At 36.5% G+C, this 20,050-nt stretch overlaps 1 protein-coding gene across 1 annotated transcript in view; it reads left to right on the top strand.

Annotated features, from left to right (window-relative positions):
- The window catches only part of LOC100919242 (zinc finger protein 91), a 54,473-nt gene that overhangs the window by 14,135 nt on the left and 20,288 nt on the right, over nt 1–20,050 (top strand). The window contains exon 6 of the mRNA XM_031961710.1: nt 1,908–3,458. Within this exon, the coding sequence (XP_031817570.1) occupies nt 1,908–3,458 (1,551 nt within the window). The remainder of the gene's footprint in view (nt 1–1,907; nt 3,459–20,050) is intronic.

The following is a 20,050-nucleotide window of genomic DNA, read 5'->3' as shown; positions in this document are numbered from 1 at the left end:
TATACATGACCAAACCGTTATTTTGCTGTACAAAAAGAATCAGACTCTGAAATATTGTACAATTAGCTTATGAAGGAAATCAAAAATGCAGGTGGGCATAAATATGGGGGTTGGGAATTCAATGTAATGGTTTTTTAGTCATCTCCCAGAGTTCTTTCTCTGGGCGTAGCTGGTTCAGTTCATTACTGCGCCATTGGAAATGATTTGGTTGATCTCATTGCTGAGGATGGCCAGGTCCATCAGAACTGGTCATCATATAGTATTGTTGTTGAAGTATATAATGATCTCCTGGTCCTGCTCATTTCACTCAGCATCAGTTCGTGTAAGTCTCTCCAGGCCTTTCTGAAATCATCCTGTTGGTCATTTCTTACAGAACAATAATATTCCATAATATTCATATACCACAATTTATTCACCCATTCTCCAGCTGATGGGCATCCATTCAGTTTCCAGTTTCTAGCCACTACAAAGAGGGCTGCCACAAACATTTGTTATGCTAATGATTTTCAAATCTATCTTTTCTGTCTCTTTCTCTATGCTGATCTCTAATCTTGCATCTCTGATGGCATTTCACACATGTAGATTTATATGTCCATTTTCAGATGATTATGTCCAAAATAAAATTCATTATTTTCCCTCTTAAACTCTCCCTTTGCCATTTACCTTCCTATTACTATAGGACATCACTGCCTTCTCAGTTCCTCCCACTCACAGCCTAGGAGTTATCCTGGAATTCTCATCGCCCCACATCCAAGCTGCTACTAGGACCTGTCAGTTTCATCTTTCTACTCTCTCTAGAATATGTCCCTTTTTTCTTTTACATTGCCATCACTTCAGTACAGACCTTGATTATTCTGCCTGATTCAGATCTCTCCCTCTTCCATTCTAATTCATTTTCCATTCAGCCAGTAAATTTATTTTCCTTAACACAGGTACAATCTTGTCACACACACGGTTTTTTTCTCTCTCTCATTCTGTGTGTCTGTCTCTGTCTCTCTCTTTCTCATACCCTTCATTACTTAGTAATATGCACTGGTTCCCTATCAATGCTAGGATCAAATACAAATTGCTCTTGCATTCACAGCCCTTAATATGGGTCCTTCTCCTTGCTCCCCATCCCCCACCAGCTTTTCTAGTCTTTGTGTATCTTACTTCCCATCATATATTCAGATCAATGACATTAACTTTCTTATTGTTTCATGAACAAGATGCTGTATCTCTTGGTTCTGGGTGTTTTCTTTGGCTGTCCCTATCCCTGAAATGTTTTCTTTCCAAAATCCAAAAGCTTTTTCCAATCCCTTTTAATTATTTGCCTTCTCTTTTTAAAATTATTTCTTATTTATCCTGCCTATAGTTTGTTCATATTTGTTTATTTGTTGTCTCCCCCAATTAGATTGTGAAATCCTTGCTTCTTTTTGTTTCTTTACACTTAGCACAGTGCTTGGCACATAGTAACTGCTTATTAAACATTTATTGTGTGATAAAGAAACTTTAAAGATAAATGAAATAACATTCCTGCTCTCAAGAAATAGATAATCTAATAAGGAGGATTAAAAATACATAAAAATCATAATGCAAAATTGACATGAATTATTTGATAATTGAGCACTTTCTCTTATAATCATTTAGTTAACTTCATAAGTTTGAATCTTATAATTCATCTTTTTTAGCAGGAGTTAGTAGTCAATACTTTTATGTATCATATACCAGGGTACTTAAAACAGGCATACCCTCAAACTTGGGAATCTACAGTAGAGAAAAATAACCCAGAGTTGTAAAAACAGACAGAGCCCTTACAAGAAAGGTGACACATGAGACAAAGTGTACTACTTCTCATCTGTTTTCTTAATGCAGTGAGATCTTCATTTTTATGCTATTATCTAGAAAATCCTTTTTTTCCCTTTCAGATTGGAGAACTAAGCAAAATATCTCTGATGAAAAGTCATCCCAGGAAAGACTAACAATGGATGATCCTGAGGAGTTGGTCAAGGATTGGGAGTGTGATGGCAAATTTGAGATGAAACAGCAGGGAAACTTAGAGAGAAATTCAAGGAAAACACTAATCATACACCAGAAAACCTCTAATACAGTGAAAGAAATTACATTTCGGAGAAATTACAGTCCGGGGTCGATCCTTGTGAGACAACAAGCTGTGCCTGTAGAAAAGAATTTGTATCAACATGATACACGTGAAAAGACCCTGAAAAAGTTGTCTGACCTAATTAAACGTAATAGAATTGCCTCAGGGAAAGAATCTTATAAATATAGCAAATGCAGTAAAGCTTTTAATTACCAATCAAATATTATTCAGTATCCTGAAGTACCTGTTGAAGAGAAATCCTACACATGTAATGAATATGAAGAAGACTTGAATCAAAGGGAATACCTGACTCAACAACAGAGAAGTCATATTGGAGAGAAGACCTATAATTATGTTGAATGTAGGAACATCTTCAGCCAAATGGCATACCTGACTAATCAGGAGACAATTGATACTGGAGAGAAATCTTGTAACTACAGTGACACTGGGAAAACCTCTGATGGCTCGTCTCTTAAATGTGATGAGTGTGTGAAAGTTTTCAGTAACCAGTCATCTCTTATTCACCATCAGAGAATTCACACTAGGAAAAAATCCTATAAATATGATAAATGTGGGCAAGCCTTCAGTCAAAATTCATCCCTTTCTGAACATGAAAGAAATGCAGGAGAGAAAAGTTACACTTATAATGATCATGGGAAATCCTTCAACCAGAGAGGCCGTCTTAGTAAACAGAGAATTAATACTGGAAAAAGCACATATAGATGTAATGTATGTGGAAAAGCCTTTAGCACTAGTTCATCTTTTATCCAGCATCAGGTCTCCCATGTTGGATCTAATCCTAAATTTAATACAGTTGGAAATGCTTTTGGACCAACCACTAGCCTTATTAAGCGTCAGAAACGTGTTAAAGGAGAGAAGCCTTATCATTGTGATGAATGTGGGAAAACATTTAGCCAAGGTAGGTGCCTTATTCAACATCAGAGAATTCATACTGGAGAAAAACCTTATATATGTAATATATGTGAGAAGGCCTTTACCCAAAGGGGAAATCTTATTAAACATAAGAGAATTCACACAGGAGAGAAACCCTATAAGTGTAACGAATGTGGACAAGCCTTCAGCCAGAGTTCATCCCTTACTGAACATCAAAGAATTCATACTGGTGAGAAACCCTATCATTGTAATGTGTGTGGAAGAGCTTTTGGTCAAGGAAGAAGTCTTACTCAACATCAGCGAATTCATACTGGAGAGAAACCCTATAAATGTACTAAGTGTGGTAGAGCCTTTAGTCAGGGTAGAAATCTTACCAGACATTGGAGAATCCATACTGGAGAGAAACCCTTTAAGTGTAATGAATGTGGGAAAGCCTTTAATCAGAGGGAGCATCTTACTAAGCATCATAGATTTCACACTGGATAAAGCTGTCCTAAATGTAGTAGAAAAGTCTTCACCCAAGTATAAACTTTATAAAATGCCCACAAATGAATACTAGAAAATCAGTACTTACAAATGTATTGACTATAGGAATACCTTCAGCCAGAATTCATAACTTACCGAATATCAAATAATTCATCTTGGAAAATGAATTTAGTTTTTAAGTTTAATGACTGTGAAAAAAATTTAGTCAACTTTAGAAACTTTTATACTTACTGAACATCAAATAATTGAAAAATGAGAATTTAGTTTTTAAATTTAAAAAGTATAGCCCTCCCAAAACAATCCCCAAACCTTTAGTCAAACTAGAATCCCTGTTAACATCAGAAAATATATGCTAAAGAGAAACTATGTATGTAGTGAATATGGAAAGGATATCAGTATCAGACCATCTTTTACTATAAATTGACATTCATAAGAGCAAAAAGCATAAATGAAATTACTACAAAGCTAGTTGTGTTTTAAGTCCTCATAATAGACTTCAAATTAGAGTAATTCTGTATGTACCCACAGTTCTTGCTTTATATAAATAGACCATTCCACAGACCTCTTTTTTCTAGTTACATATAAAACAATTTGTAATATTTGTTTTTAAAACTTTGAATTCTGGTTCTCTTTATTTCTTTCTCCCCACCCCTCTCCTACTGAGAAGGCACATGTAAAGTTGTGCTGAACATTTCCATAAAAGTAATGGGAAAGAAAACATAGATTTCCTCCCTGTCCCTTGGGAAAAAACCCCTCAAAAATTAAAGTTTTAAAAATATGCTTCAATCCATATTCAGACATAAATCCTTTCTTTGGGTATGGAGAGCATTTTCATTATATTTCATTATTCCTTCAGAATAGTGTTGGATCATTGTATTACTGAGAATAGCAATATTATTCACACTTAATCATTGAACAACATTGTTATAGTTATTGGATAGAAAAAGGATGTCTGTATTCTGCATCTATCATGCATAACTATTTAGATTTAGAGAATTGCAGTTCTCTAACCAAAAGTTCCTTCTTTCACTTTATTGGACAGTAGTTCTCTTTTTTACTCATATCTGAATGCAGATTTCTTTCAGAATTCTTTATGTAAAGTCAAATCTGTTAAATGTGAATTTATGTAAAGCAAGAACCGTCTGTTTTGATACACTTATGAAAGATTTGGCTTTCAGTGTTTGATGAATTCAACTTGTCACTTGAGATGTTGACCTATCTCATGTACGATAGCTTTTTACAGGCCTAAGATATGCTGATGAAAAATGTGAAATAACTAGTTCTCCTGAGCGCAGTCCTGTGAAGCATCCTCAGATTTTGTGTATTTAATCACAGAACTAGTTGGAGTAACAGGTGAGCTAGAGAAATAGGAAGTAGGAGTTTAACTGATAGTGGCCATAAGCCTTAGGAAATAGTAGGGATAAATCTCACTTCTTGGAAGTTGGGTGAGAAATTTGGAACTTACAGTCTAACGTGGTAGTATGATATATCTATGTTGCAAAGTACTGTGTACAGGTAGAAGAGCAACCCACCTGTCTGGCCCTCACAGTCTATGACCAGTTCAACCCTAGACTATAAACTACTCTAAGTCTCTCGTTCTCTTGTCGTGTTTCAGCTTTGCCCTGCCAAATCCCAGCCATGAATTATTCTCCCTATCTGCTTCTTTGGGTCTTTTCAATGACTCCAATGTACTTTGCTACAAATTTCTTGTGTCATTTCAACTAGACCAATGCTGATACCTGCCCATATCAGTGCCGATATTCTTCCCTGACTGGCTATCATACTTCCTGCAACGTTGCAAGCCTTTTTTTTTTTTTTTTGGCTCATGCTTCCTTTTCCTACTTTTCATCCCATACCCTCTCTATTTAACTGAAAAGAAATGACTGTATATTTTGACCTTCATCTTTTTCTCCATACCATGCCGCCATATTCTTTCTCAAGATCCCTGATTTTCTCCACCTATACATCAATATCTGAAAAAGAGATGGCTCGTCTTTCCAGGACTTATTCTCTCCTATTTTCTTTGAAATCTTTGTTTTTCATTCACTCACCTTTAATTCTCCTTATCTGCTGGTTTCTTTCCTACACACATACTCAAGTCTTTACTTTTGTCACTTGAGGCTCTAATTCAGGTTAGAAATGCTAGAAAATTGTTCCATTATCTCCTCAAGCTTTCGTTCTATAGTGTTCTTCTCTTGTATAGTCAAATTTCTAGAAATGATCATTTATGCTAGTTGACTTCAGTGATCACTCCTTAATTCCTTGCACGCTTATTGATATCTGAACTGAAGCTGCTTTCTCCAAGTTTATCAAGGAAACTTTACTTGCTAAATCTAGTGCCTTTTTTTAGGCCTCATTCTATCTTACCTCTGTAGATTTTATAGTCATTTTTCCTCTCAGACTCTCTTAAAATCATTCTTCCCTGATTGTCCTCCTTATCTGTCTCCATACCCCTTTTTATTTTCTTTGCTAGATCATCATCCTTTTCCCCTCTTGCTAGAGCCTTGTCTCTTTTTTATACTGCCTTGATGGGTAAGGCCATCTCTTCTTATGGGTTTAATGATCTTTATGTAGATGACTACCAAATCTACATATCCAGCCCTGTTCTAACTCCTGAACTTTAGTCCCATATGTCCACCAGGATGTTCAGTCATTAACTCAACCTTAGTTTGTGAACAACTCTTATTTCCCCCTAAACCATCTTTCCTTCAGGTGGATGATGTTCAATAAATAGTACTTTTTCCTTTGCAGAGAGTACTTTTTATGTATCCAGGTCTTTTCCTTAAAAGGCAAAGCTAAGCTTAGTTGGCATCAGAAAAGGGATCCTGGGAAAGCTGAGACCATTTTGCTTGACTGCATTCTGCCCTAAAGAAAGAATGGACCTTTACATTTCATTTTTTCATTGTCTTCATTGACTATAAGAAAAAGGCGATTTTTTTTAAACTTATAAATTGTTCTTTTATTCTCACTGCAAATCTTTTTTACGTTATTCTGTTTCCTCCTTTGAATTCCCCCCACCTCTCCCAAGCAGGCAATAGTTAAAAAAAAATACATTTATGTATATATATGTAAATATATACATACACATGCACACACATACACCCTGCCACTTCTACCTCCACATATATATATATATATTTTTTTTTTCCTATGCCTGCTGACTCTTTGTTTTAATTATGCTTCTTAACTTGCTTTGCTATTCCTTAATCTCCCCCTACCCATGGATCCCTCCCTTGTCTTCTCACCCTTTACTTCTCCATCTGCCCATCCCTCCCACGTTATTTCTTTATAGATTTTGGAGGTTGTTATACCCTTCATGGTATATATCTAGTGGTCAACCTTTTCTTAAAAGATTTTAAAATTAGTTGTTTCTAAAGCCTAAGAGGTAGTGATCTATTGTGAGGAAAACTCTGAACTAACCTTGTGACTTTGCTTATAATCCTCGCCCTGGCTCTGTGACTTGGAGCAAGTTACATCTCCTCCCATGGCCTCCTGAAAAACCAGATTATTGGAATAGATGAAATGAAAGAGATATGTTGAATTTGCTTGGAAAGTAAATTCCAAATGAGTCTAGAATCAAGAAGGAGGGAGCTATAGCTCCATGTTCATGAACCCCAAGACTCCTTGGAGCCTCTATTTTTTTTTTTGTAGAAAGCACAGAGGGACTGTCCACATTCTCCCAAAAGTTTGCCCCAGATGATCCACTCAGTGTGCCTGCAGTCTTTCTTGCTTTTTTCTAGACATTGTGAGGCTTTTAATAAAGTACTGTGACTGTTCCTTTGTCATCCTTCAGTCTTTCCATAAACTAGCCCATCTTCTTTTCCTGTAATGCTGGTCCTTGAGGGCATCCTCTTTGGAGTTTTCTTCGGTTAGATGCTGTGGCCTGCTACTATTGATCCTGCACTCTTTGTTGATCTCTATGTGAAACTCTTATTTAGCCCTTCAAAGACTATGATGTTCCATTAAAATAATAAAGCTAAAGTCCATCATAGAAAATTACCTTCAAAAGAATGAGTCAAAGATTTTCTATTGACACAAGAGCAGGCATAGTCATCAATAGTTAATGATGTTTTAATCACCTTTGTATTAAAAAAAGTTTGAGATTTTTTCCTATGCTTTTGGAATATTTTCCTGATTTCAGCTATGACACATCAGTCCCTCAATGCCTTCACAGTTGTATTGCCTCCAGCACACATCCCCTTTAAATAAATTAGGTCAAATCTCATTGCTTTTCCATCTTTATTCTCTTTATTGCAATTTCTACCTCCTCTATAAGCACCTTAGGCACTGTGATGTCAGGCTCTGAGTGTGGTGACCTACTGTTCATGATGATGAAATCAATTTATTGAAATGGTTTTTGCAGATCTTTTCCATTTTTCTTAATTGCACTTGGGATGTCTTTGTTTAGTTGGATATCCTGCCAATCTTTCTTTAAACTGGTTTTACCCTCTGTTTTTTTCTCTGTTTTATAAGCCCAATACCACTCATAATTGTCATTCTTTGTAAGATTTTACAGACAAATTTATGTTCTCAGTGTTTCTCACTCAGTCTTTCGTAGCCATCTCTCCATTTGGCACCTTGTCCAAAGAAATCTAAATAATTACCAAAACTAATCTGATTCTAATAGTCCTGGGTCAAGCCCCATTTGGTCACTGAGTCCTGATGGACTCAAATTGAATGTAAATAGCTGGTTTTTGTCCTTCATTCTCGAAAAGCACCAAAATGACATCAGTCTGTTACAGTTGAGTTACAATGTGTCTGCCTGTGGCTGATGAGACCAGTGTGAGCTCAGAATGCTCTGCCACATAGTCTACATAAACATTTGAGGTAACTTCTCTGATTTTGTACATCTCACATTTCCTTAGGGCTACTTCAGTTCTGCTTTGCTCATAGACTACGCACAGCACCTTCTCTGATGAGGGCACAGTGTGCTGGGCTGTCCTGTGTCTGTCTCCATGTCATACAATCAATTCTAAATGGATGGCCACATTGATAATGAGGTTGACACATGTATTGTCAGAGTGTTTGGGAGGTTCCAAACGCAAATGTAGGAGAGGAGAGGTATTAGGTTGACTACCAAACTGAAGGGCTCCAGAGCCCTTGAGCTGACTTCATGGATGTACACCTGTGAAATCTAGACAGTCCACCAGCACCCTGCCAGGAATCTCAATCGCTTCCATTTGGATTGTCTTGGGAAGATGTGAAGATGGCCTGCAGGATAAGATGTCAGACATGGAGGTCCTTTCTCGAACTAAACTTCCCAGCATTCCAACTCTACTGCAGAGAGCTCAACTCCATTGGGCTGGCCACACTGTTTAGATGCCAAATGTATGCTTACTGAAAAGATTATTTTATGGAGAACTCACACGGGGCAAGTATTTACAAGGCGATCAAAAAAACCGATACTAGGACACTTTTAAAGTATCTCTGAAGAACTTTAAAACTGAGGTGAATGGCAGTCATTTCTGAGGGTCTTCCCCTCTCAGATTCTTTTATTTATTTACTTTTCTTTGGACTAGGTGAAAAAGGAGATTCTTTGTCTCAATGGCTGCCTAGCCTTAATCACTGAATGGGTATGGCCACAGTCAACTTAAGATTTGTTGAAGACCTTAGCTTAAAGGGCCAAAATTCTACCATTTAATACATAGCCATCTCCAGTCACCTTAATCTATCTCTGGCCACCAGACCCAGATGGCTCTGGAGGGAAAAGTGAAGCAGGTGACCTTGCACAGCCCTCCCTCACTTAAATGCAACTCACTTGCCTGTTATGGCATCCCCTCCGTGATGTCACTCATGGACCTCTTCAAGAATGAAGGACAAACAACAACTCCATTTGGCAAGCAATTTAGTTGTTTGCTGACTAAAGCGTTTCTGGGCTCTTCTGGTTGCCCCATTGCAATTAATTTACATTGGTTAAACTCCTGAATGAAATTCTAATTGCTGTTGATGTCATTTCTATTGTCTTTTTCTCATTTCTAAGTTTTCTTTTCTTTTTCCTTTTTATGCTTCATTCTTTATTCAGACAACATCAGTAATTTCTCTGGGTCTGGATGCCTTTTTTCATTATAAATTCTTGAGAGTTTTCTTAGATTGTTGTATTGCTGAGAATAGTTGTCTTTCACAGTTGATCATCTTACAATATTGCTGTTAATTTGTACGATACGTTTCACTTTGCATCAGCTCATGGAAGACTTCCCAAGTTTTTCTGAGAGCATCCTTCTCATCATTACTTATAGCACAATAATATCCCATCATAATCACATGCCATGGTTTGTTCAGCCATTCCCCAACTGATGAGTATCTCTTTAATTTACTATTCTTTGCTGCAACAAGAACTGCTGTAAATAATTTTTGTACATATAAGTCCTTTTCCTTTTTGTTTTTTTATCTCCTTTGGGATAGTGGTTTAGCTAGGTCAAAAGTTATGTATGGTTTTATAGCCCTTTGGGCATAGTTCCAAATTGTTCTTCAGAATTGTTGAATCAATTCACAACTCCACCATTAAGGTCTCATTTTTCCCACATCCTCTTCAGTGTTTTTCAATTTTTCTTTTCTGTTAGCCTTCCTGTTAACTAATCAATAGGTATATGATAGTACTTCAGAATTGTTTTAATTTGTATTTCCCCCATCAATAGTGACTTAGAGCATTTTTCCATATGGCTATAGATAGCTCAAATTGCTTCATCTGAAAACTTACTATCTTTTGATCATTTACCAAGTGGGTAATGGTTCTTATTTCTATAACTTTGACTCAGTTCTCTATATGTTTGTGATCAATTCTAAATTTTCAGTACTTTGTTTAATTGAGGATTAAATCACTTTAATAGTATGCCATATTTCATTAAGGCAGCTAGATAGTTCAGTGGGTCAGGAGTCAGGCGGACATGAGTTTAAATGTGACCTTCAATACTTACTGTGTGGTACTGGGCAAGCCATGTAACCTCTCTTTGTCTCAGTTTCCTCATCTGTAAAATAGGAATAATAATAGTACTTACCTTCCAGGGTGGTTGTGAGGTTCACATGACATATTAGTTGTAAAGTGCTTAGCACAGTGCTTGGCACATAGTAGGCACTACATAAATGCTAACTATTGTTATCATTACTCATTTTTCTCACTATTTTTCATTTCACTTTTTTACAATTCTAGCCTTAGCCCTGAAAAATCAATGGACTTCTATACCCAGCTGACTCAGGAATAATTCCCATGTCAATAACATATCTTTTCCTGTCTTTAAAGATGTTCTTTTTTCATTCTTTATGGCATTTGCCATACCCAGTTCTTCTAGTAATTATTTTTTTAAAGACAGTCTTCATGATGTAGAGATGAAAGATTTCCATATAATCTACAAATCTTTGACATCTCTTATCCTTTCTCCTGGAACTACTTTTTTATATATTTATCCCTATCTTCATGTTTTCTCACCTTTTCATTGAAGTCACCAAATATCAGAGAGTATAATCAAATTTGATTTGAAGGCTCTTATCAAATTCTTTGTAGAATTGCTCTATCCTTTTGTCCTTAGCTATGGACTTTGGTGTATGTAAGCTTTAGTTATTTCATGGTGGTCTTTTTTTCCATATCTGCCTTATCACGACAATATAAAATGGCCTACTCTTAATTGAAATAATGTGGGGTTTTTTCATTGCTTCGGTTATATACAACAAACCCATTCTGCGATCACTTTTATTCATCTCTCCAAGGATTACCTATGAGCCTTCCTTCCATTTGGCTCTATTTTCCTTTTTCTGGTTCCAATTATAGTAAAAAAAATTCAAAGCTGAATGATTTAGCTCTTCCAACAATATGCTCACTAGTTGGTCTTTGGCCAAGAATCTAGCAAGTTCTACTTTTCTTCCTTGTTATGACATGAATAAGGGCCAGCAAAATGGCAGGTTCTACCAAAGATTTTGAAGATGTCCCTGCCTCAGACAAGTCCCCATGTGACTAATTATAGATGGCACATTACCAGTAGAATAGACATCTGGTTTAGAGGGGGTTTTCTCCTTTCCGCACTGATAGTGGCACAGTGTCAGTAGACAGAATACTGTTAGCATTCATTCAGGATTTAAAAAAAAAAAAAACAGTACTGGAATGGAAGTTTCCTTTAATTTTAATTTAAAATCTACTTGAAACATGAAATTTTATATGCAATAGAGTGACAAAATCATTCCTGCTGAAAACAAGTACTGAACAGGTTCTCTTTCACTGTTTGACACAATTTTAGAAGTATTAACCTATAGGAATAATATATGGGAAAATTTTTGTTAAAGCACTTAATAATGAAGAGGCCAGACAAAACTCTTGTTGCAGATGGGGTCACTGATATTAACCACATAGCAAAACTATAGTTGAGAAAGAATATTACTTAAGCTAGACAGTTCTTCATGTCCAAAAGCATGTATTTGGGCCAATGGCTTTCTATAGCATGGACTCTTCCTTGATTTGTACTCCAGTAAAGCACTGAGCCCTTCCCTAGGGAAGTAGGCATTAGTATAGATTATATTATATATTAGCACTGTCTACCTTTTGATTACTTCCTCTGAACTTACCTTTTGACTGTGCAGACCATATATAAAGTTGTGGTGCAGTAATAGGGTATACTTTAATCCCTTTGGATGTCTTCCACACTCCACCCCATACTTCTTAATGATAAAAGCACTGTAGGGTTTGGGATAACAAGTTAAAATTTATGGTTTAGGAACATGGTATCAAACTCAAATAGAAATGGGTCCCTGTTAACCACATACTGACTTAGAGAACTATAAATTGACATTACCTATATTGTGTTTTTATTTATTTTGTTAAACATTTCCCAATTACATTTTAATTTAGTGTGGCTACACTGGGGAATTAAGAACATCTGTTCTCATATAAAGAGTGCTGAACTTGGAGTCAGTAAACCTAGATTTGAATCTGGGTGCTGATACCAGCTATGTGACAATGAGCAAATCAAGTCACTTTGCCTCAGATAAGATACCCTAGCTTCCTCTTGCATAAAATGAGGATATAAATATTTGCACTAGCTATTTACTTAACAGGATTGTTGTGAGGAAAACTCTGTAAACCCTAAATAAAGCACTTTAAAAATGTAAATTTTTTGTTTGTAGTTTTTTCAGGGGAGGGGAAAGCCCTGAGAAAAATCTCTCTCTCTCTCTCTCTCTTTCTTTCTCTATCTCTCTCTCTCTCTCTCTCTCTCTCTCTCTCTCTCTCTCTCTCCTTCCCTCCCTCCCTCTCCCTCTCCCTCTCTCTCTCCTTCCCTCCCTCCCTCTCCTTTCTCTATCTTCTCTTTCTCTTTCCCCTTTTAATATATATTAATATATATATATTTCCATTTTCATTTTAAAAAATCTCTTTAGGGGAGAGCTCAATTCTAGATTGAACCATATATAATTTGATTAGCATTCTGAATAACAAATCACTCTCCTAAGGATGGTGATAATCCATTCTTCAGAACCGAATTATTTCATAACTTCATTACCATAATTGAGGTTATGAACCTGTCAACTCATGTCCAAACGCTACCATTACTGTGTATTGAATCATTAACTTGCTTTTGGGATTTTTATATTTAATGTAGTGAGGCAGCATGGTGGTCTCTTTCCCTTAACATTCACAACATTTCTACCCCAAAATGGAATGAAATGGGAAAGCATTAAATGTGTACCTAAGTATTATGCTAAATCCTGAACAATACCAATAGGCAATCAGGACAGTCCTTCCTTTCAAGGAAATCATAATTGGGAAAGAAAACATAAAAGATGAATTCATGATGTTATTTATTCATGGCAGATGAAAAAGCCAAATAATACCAATGTACTGGAAGGGGAAAGAAACCTGCCGTAATGTCCTCCATAAAATGGAGGCTTCAAATGCAACTTGGGAACTCAACAATGGAAGAAGGGGGTAAATTTTAAAAAGAGATACTCCTTTGTGGATGGGGAAATAATTTCTTTAAAAATTTTTTTCTCAATTACATTAAAATATTTTAACATTCATTTAAAAAATTTTTGAGTTCCAAATTCTCTCCCTCTCTTCTTTCCTTTAGAAAGCAAGCAATTTGATATAGATTACACGTGTGTAGTCATGGAAAACATTTCCATATTAGCTATGTTACCAAAAAAAGACCCAAAACTCCCAAGAATAATAAGAGTAAAAAGAAAATATACATTCAGGCTACCATTCTTTTTCTGGGGGTGTTGATAGCATTTATCATCATAAATCCTTCAGAATTGTCTTGGATCCTTGCAATCCTGAGAATACGTAAGTTATTCACAATTGATTATTGTACAGTGTTGCTGTTACTGTGTACAGCATTTTGGTTCTGCTCATATCACTTTGCATAAGTTCATGTAAATCTTCCCAGGTTTTTTTTGCAAGCATACTGCTCATCATTTCACAATAGCACTCCATTACAATCCTACACAACTTGTTCAGCCATTCCCCAGTTGATAGGCATCCACTCAGTTTACTCAGCAAATGACCAAAGCATAGTCTGGGTGGGGCAATGGGCTCATAGGAGTGATTAAAATGTATTAATGGAGGGGCAGACCAACCCTGAAGTCAGGAGGACCTGAGTTCAAATTTAGACTCAGACACTTAACACTTCTTAGCTGTGTGACCCTGGGCAAGTCACTTAACCCCAACTGCCTCAGCAAAATAAATAAAAAAATAAAAATAAGCAGGCTGTAGCCGAACATCCTTCTTTGTATTATTTATGATGATAGGGGATAATCATCCAAGAGTTTGTTTCCTTAGCCCTTTGAGAAAGGTTGTGATAATACATGAGCCCCTTTTGTATTTTGTCAAGAAAAAGTGTACTGTAATTAACCTCAAATTTAAAGATAGAGAAGCCCTTTAGGTAAAGATAAGCCCATGTAGGAAAGCCCTTGATCAAGAAGAAAACTGAATAATTGGGGAGAGTAGGCTGCTGGAATTGGGTGCAACTGTTGACTTTGTCCCTGAGATAGGAAATATATCTAGCACAAAACTCAGTTTCCATTGAGGTCTTATAATCAGATCTTTCCATTGAGGTCTTATAATAACTATCATTTCCCAGGACTCCTTGATTCATGCTACATAATTCTTGTATTGTTACAAATAAAAATTGGAGTAATTCAAAGATATTTCTAGCTTTAACACATGGTATAGTAAAAAAAAATGATGAACAATTTCATAATTAAGGAACTAAATTAGATTAAGGAATTACTGAAGAGACTGGGATATGAATACTACAGGGATTATCTCACGATAAACAATGGCAAATGTGAGGAATATGTAGAATTATGAAAAAGATCCTAAATAACACCAAATGAGTAATTCAGAATCACACTATTTAAATGTATAAAATTTATATGATCTGAAAAATTAAAAATAGAAGGGAATAGTTGATTGTTGGGGGGATTATCGAGAGATAATAGATGGTGGAGCTATGTATTGGCTCAGTCACTCTGGAAAACCATTTGGAATTATTCTAAGAAAATGATTAAAATGTTTATTCTCTTAAGGTAGAGATTGCATTGCAGGACACATACTGGAAGTCAAAGAAAGTGATATATATCAAAGTATTCATAGTAGTGCATTTTATAGTGGTAAAGAGCTGGAAATGAAGTAGATACCTAGTAGCCAAACAAATTGTAGCATGTGAATATAATAGTATTACTGTGTCATAAGAAAATATGAATTTAGAGAAATATGGGAACATCGTACATTAACTGATGCAGGATGATATTATCAGAACAAAGAAAATGATACACAAGACTATAGCCATATAACTATAAAACTGTGAGTTTACTAGATGGCATAATGGAGCTTGAGTTTGGCTACAGACAGTAAATGTGTGGCTTAACCTCTGTCTGTTTCCTTATTCGTAAAATAGGAGATGATGATAGCATCTACTTCCCAAGGTTGTTGTGAGCATCAGATGAGAAAATGTGTATATGTATTTCACCTAAAAATACAATCTAAATGCTAGCTAATATCATTGGAAACTACATAGCTCAATGGATAGAATTCTGGGTCTGAAGTCAGGAAAGCTCATCTTCTGGAGTTCAAGTCTGATCTCAGATGCTTATTTATTATATGATCCTGGACAAGTTGCTTAACCCTGTTTGTCTCAGTTTTCTCGCTATAAACTAAAATAGCAAACCATTCCAATATCTTTGCCAAGAAAACCCCCAAGGAGGTAATGAAGTGTTGGACATGTCTGAACAATAATGTGATTATTATAATTTTAATGACAAAGTCTGGCTCTGAAGAAGAGATGAAAAAAAAAGTACTTTCCCCCTTTCTTTGCTGAGATGGAATTGGGATGCAATATTGAATGTAGTGTCAGACTCCTTGATGTGTTAGTTTTGCTGAACAAATTTTTAAAAAATCTCTATTATCTAGAATAAAGGCTAGAGAAACCTGCTATTAGGAATCACAACCTATCTCCTCCATAATAACCATGTATTTGAGTACCATGTTCATTGCTGGGGAAGCAGAGGAAGTGAGTTTCCTAATTCTTAATCCATTGGCTGGTTGTCTTTTTGGCTGTGGTCTAGGATTTCCCCTAAAAAAAAAAAAAAAAAAAGAAGTGAAAAAATACAAAAAAAAAAAGAATGATTAGAACCAAATTCAGGAGCATCAGCAGCTAGGCGATACTGCTGGATAGTGTGCTGGAATAAGAAGGCCTGATAACTAAATTAACCTCAGACACTTAAACTAGCTGTGTGGTCCTGAGCAATCACTTAACTATTGTCTGCCTCAGTTTCCTCAACTGCAAAGTAGAAATAATAACACCTGCCTCCCAAGGTGGTGAAAATGAAATGAAGTATTTGTAAAGCACTTAGCACAATTTTTGGTACATAACAGGTGCTTGTTTCCTTATCAGTGCTGCTAGCAAAAACATTTAGAAGACTATTATTCAAGTGTCATTGGGACATAAAAGTTTTTCAGGGCTGCTAATTAGTTATTTCAATTTCATATCTACCTAGTATAGCATCAGCAGATGCTAAACGTGATCTATCTGGTGGTTTCTTTTTCTCCTATGCTTCCTCTCCCACTGGCTCTGCTACAATTTTTGCATAGACAGTCTCTACTGAGGATAATTGGACCACCTGATATAGATATTTTCCCTTCTTTTCAGCACTGTCACTACTACCAATAGAAAATGCTACTGCCATGACTTTTCCCTAAGGGTCCTGTGCCACAGGAAGTAAACCAGGTACAGGAAGGGAAAAGGAAGGTACAGCTGTCCCTCCATATCATGACTTTCCCTGTTGTGGTTTGATACATTGTGGGTCAGCATAAAAAAAAATTAAATGGGAATTTTTGGGGAGCTTTGCAGAAGCCACAGAGGACATGTGAAGGTCACGGATGACACCGAGCCTATGACCAAATATTCAACTCAAATTTTACAATAAGGTACTATAAAACCCCATAAAAGAATAAGAAAAAATTCAGACTTGTGAGAAGTGACTATTTATTTCTCTTACATTTAATAAGTAATTCTTATATTGGGGCCAATGTTGGTCCCCCTTTTCTAATTCCTCATCCAAAAACCAATCAGGTTGGGGAATCTCTTTTAGAATTTACCCAGGCCAAGATCTAATTAGAGAGTTAAAAGAATTCTAAGTTTGGGTTAACATATGTATTCCTGCTTATTGTGATTTCTTAGGCAGGTGGGGGCAAGGAATATTGATTCTCCACATTATCAAGATAGGTGATTTGAAAACTGAGGTCTTTTTGACCAAGATTTGCGTGACCTAAATCAGGAAGCCCAAGACCTTCATTTTAATATGGTCCATGATTTCTATTATATTAATCAATCCCAGTTGATTTCCATCCCTCAGAAACATCTACTCTTCAAAGAGCATATAAACTGTGACTCTACCATCATGAAGTACCAAATGACCATACTTTTATTAATAATTTGCTGACCTTATTAATAAAATAATTGAATTACCCAGAAACTATGACTCTTGAACCTTTTTAATTGTACTATACTTTTTTCTCTGGTACAAACCTTCTCAATGTGCAAGGAATAACAGTCCCATTTCAGGCATAAGCTTGCCTAGGCAGGATGAGTGCTGATAGCTTGCAACAAGACAGGGACCAAGGCACTATCCTTTCAGATGGTTCAGAATCATTATCTTGCCTGGGGAAGAATTAGTGATGGGACTTTTAGTATACCTGTGGAACTCCATCAAGGAAGCCAATTAGAAGGCTCAATCCAGTAATGAGTCATTCATATCAAGATGTCAGTCACCCCAAATTTCCTTGGGGTTATGAGGCATAGTGCTCCAAAAGGGGAAGTGGGAAAGGAAGGGCACCCACTAAGAAAACTCTTAAAGAGGAATAAGAGATATGTTTGAAATTCATGGTGATTTATAATTAGTATTTAAATCACCTTTAATTTTAGGTCTCTTATTTTTTTTTAAAGAATATTTCTACATACACATATGGGAGCATATGCTTGAATATCTAATGGTAGCTTGTGGAAAATGCTGGTGAGGTGCCATTCCTACTGAGATGATTTGGTCTAAGTCCAATCTCTACCCCTAGTCATTCACCCTAATAGAGGTTTTCTTTACTAAAAAATCAGAGGGCTGGACATAATGATTTCCATGAGCTCTTCCAGGGTTTCTGACATTCTGTGACTGTGGGAACCCTCTTGTCAGAGTCCTGCAAATTCCCAAATGAATAAGGCACTGACTTGTTTGGCTTTTCTAATGCCTACCAGCAGCATGTGGAATCAGGCTGTCCTTAGATCTAGAATTGGCAATAACTCTACCTCCCTCCCCATTCTTTTCTCTTTTCCTTCCAATATACTCCTCTTTTTTTTTTTTTTTTTTTTCCTTTCTCAGTCCTCTTTCAGTGTCCCTCACTGGAAATGCCCTCCATCTTTCTTCAACTACCTGTGTGGTAACTTCAACTACCTTTCTTCAACCACACTCCTGTGTGGTAACTCCCTGCAGACTTTTTTGACTTCATGTATTGTATCTTTTGGTAGCATTTAAGCTAACCTGGAGGGAAGTCTGTTGAATTAAATCCTTCCCCAACAGGTTTTCCCTATCTCCTGTTTCTTGCCTCTTACGCTTAACTTCCTTCATAGCTCAACTCCAGTGCCATGTGAAACCTTTCTAGCTCTAACACTAACACTACATAGATCTGTTGTGAGATTTTAAAGTTCGAATTAACTATCACAAATGACGCATGTGTTTTAGAAGCCACATATAAAAGAACTTTAATAATAATAACTAAAAGCAGCAAAGAATAGATCTTTTGCAATAACAAAACCAGCATATTAGGATAATAACTAAACATACTACAATTATTAATGTAATAATCAGGATAGAAGAAAAAGAGAAAGAAAACATCAATTTGGGGGAACACCAACTCTGATTCACTGTGGCTGGGGGGGGGGGTCCTGTGTTCAGCCTATGAGTCCCGAACTGAGCAACGTTCCAAGGCAGAGCGTCCTCTCCATGGATGAGACTCCAATGAGTCATTTCAGAGCAGGGGTTTTTATGGGGTTACAGACAAAGAAGGTTTTGGGCCAAGGATTTAGGCTTTGGATGGACCAGGGGCTCCACCTTCTTGACTATTGACCATGGGAATACAGATGTGTTAGCTCATCAAGGAGATAACTATGAGGGGCTGCAAGGTTGTAATTAATAAATGACATACATGGGAGATTAGCCATTTCTCCCAAGTACTGTCCTTGAGTTTCAGGAGGGTCTAGTTCCTGCAACATAGATAAGCAGCCAAACACATAAGTGATACAGTCCTTGAAAAGTCAAAGTGAACTTTCCTCAAGAAGTCAACTAAAAAACAGAGTGAATTTACTCAGGAATAGAGAATATTCCTTCAAGATCCTCTCCAAACATTTTTCTCTTTCTCTCTTTCTCATACACACACACATGTAGACACACCCCCCTCTGCTGGATCAAGCCTTGAAGATACAGGCATACCCCCAAATTTCTTTGCACATAGTAAGTGAAGAATTCGGAAGCCTCTTGCTGGAGGTGAAAGAAAATGTAATGTCAATGATAACCCAATGATTCTGCTAATAGAGAAGAAATGGAAGCAAGCCCTTTTTGTAGTGGAAAGGAACTGGAAATTCAGTGGATGTCTATCGGTCTGGAAATGGCTGAATAAGTTATGGTATATGAATGTAATGGAATATTATTGTTCCATAAGAAATGATGAGCAGGATGATTTCAGAAAAGTCAGGAAAGACTTACATGACCTGATGCTGAATGAAATGAGCAGAACCAGGAGAACATAGTACACAGTAACAAGAAGATTATGGGATAACCAACTGTGATAGACTTGGTTCTTCTCAGCAATGTAGTGATCCAACACAATTCCAATAGATTTGGGACAGAAAATGCCAATCACATTCAGAGAGAGAAGTATGGAGACTGAATGTGGATCGAAGCATCTTTTCATCTTTTTCTTATGTTTTTTCCCCCTTTTGGTCTGATTTTTCTTCTGCAATATGACAAATATGGAAATGTTTCAAAGGATTGCACATGTTTAGCCTCTATCAGATTTCTCGCAGTCTTAGGGAGGGGAGAGCCAAAGGAGGGAGGGAGAAAAATTTA

This window comes from Sarcophilus harrisii, chromosome 3, assembly GCF_902635505.1.
Source record: "Sarcophilus harrisii chromosome 3, mSarHar1.11, whole genome shotgun sequence".
Lineage (NCBI taxonomy): Eukaryota > Metazoa > Chordata > Mammalia > Dasyuromorphia > Dasyuridae > Sarcophilus > Sarcophilus harrisii.
The sequence above is the reverse complement of the archived record's forward strand: the minus strand, read 5'-3'. Positions and strand labels throughout refer to the sequence as shown.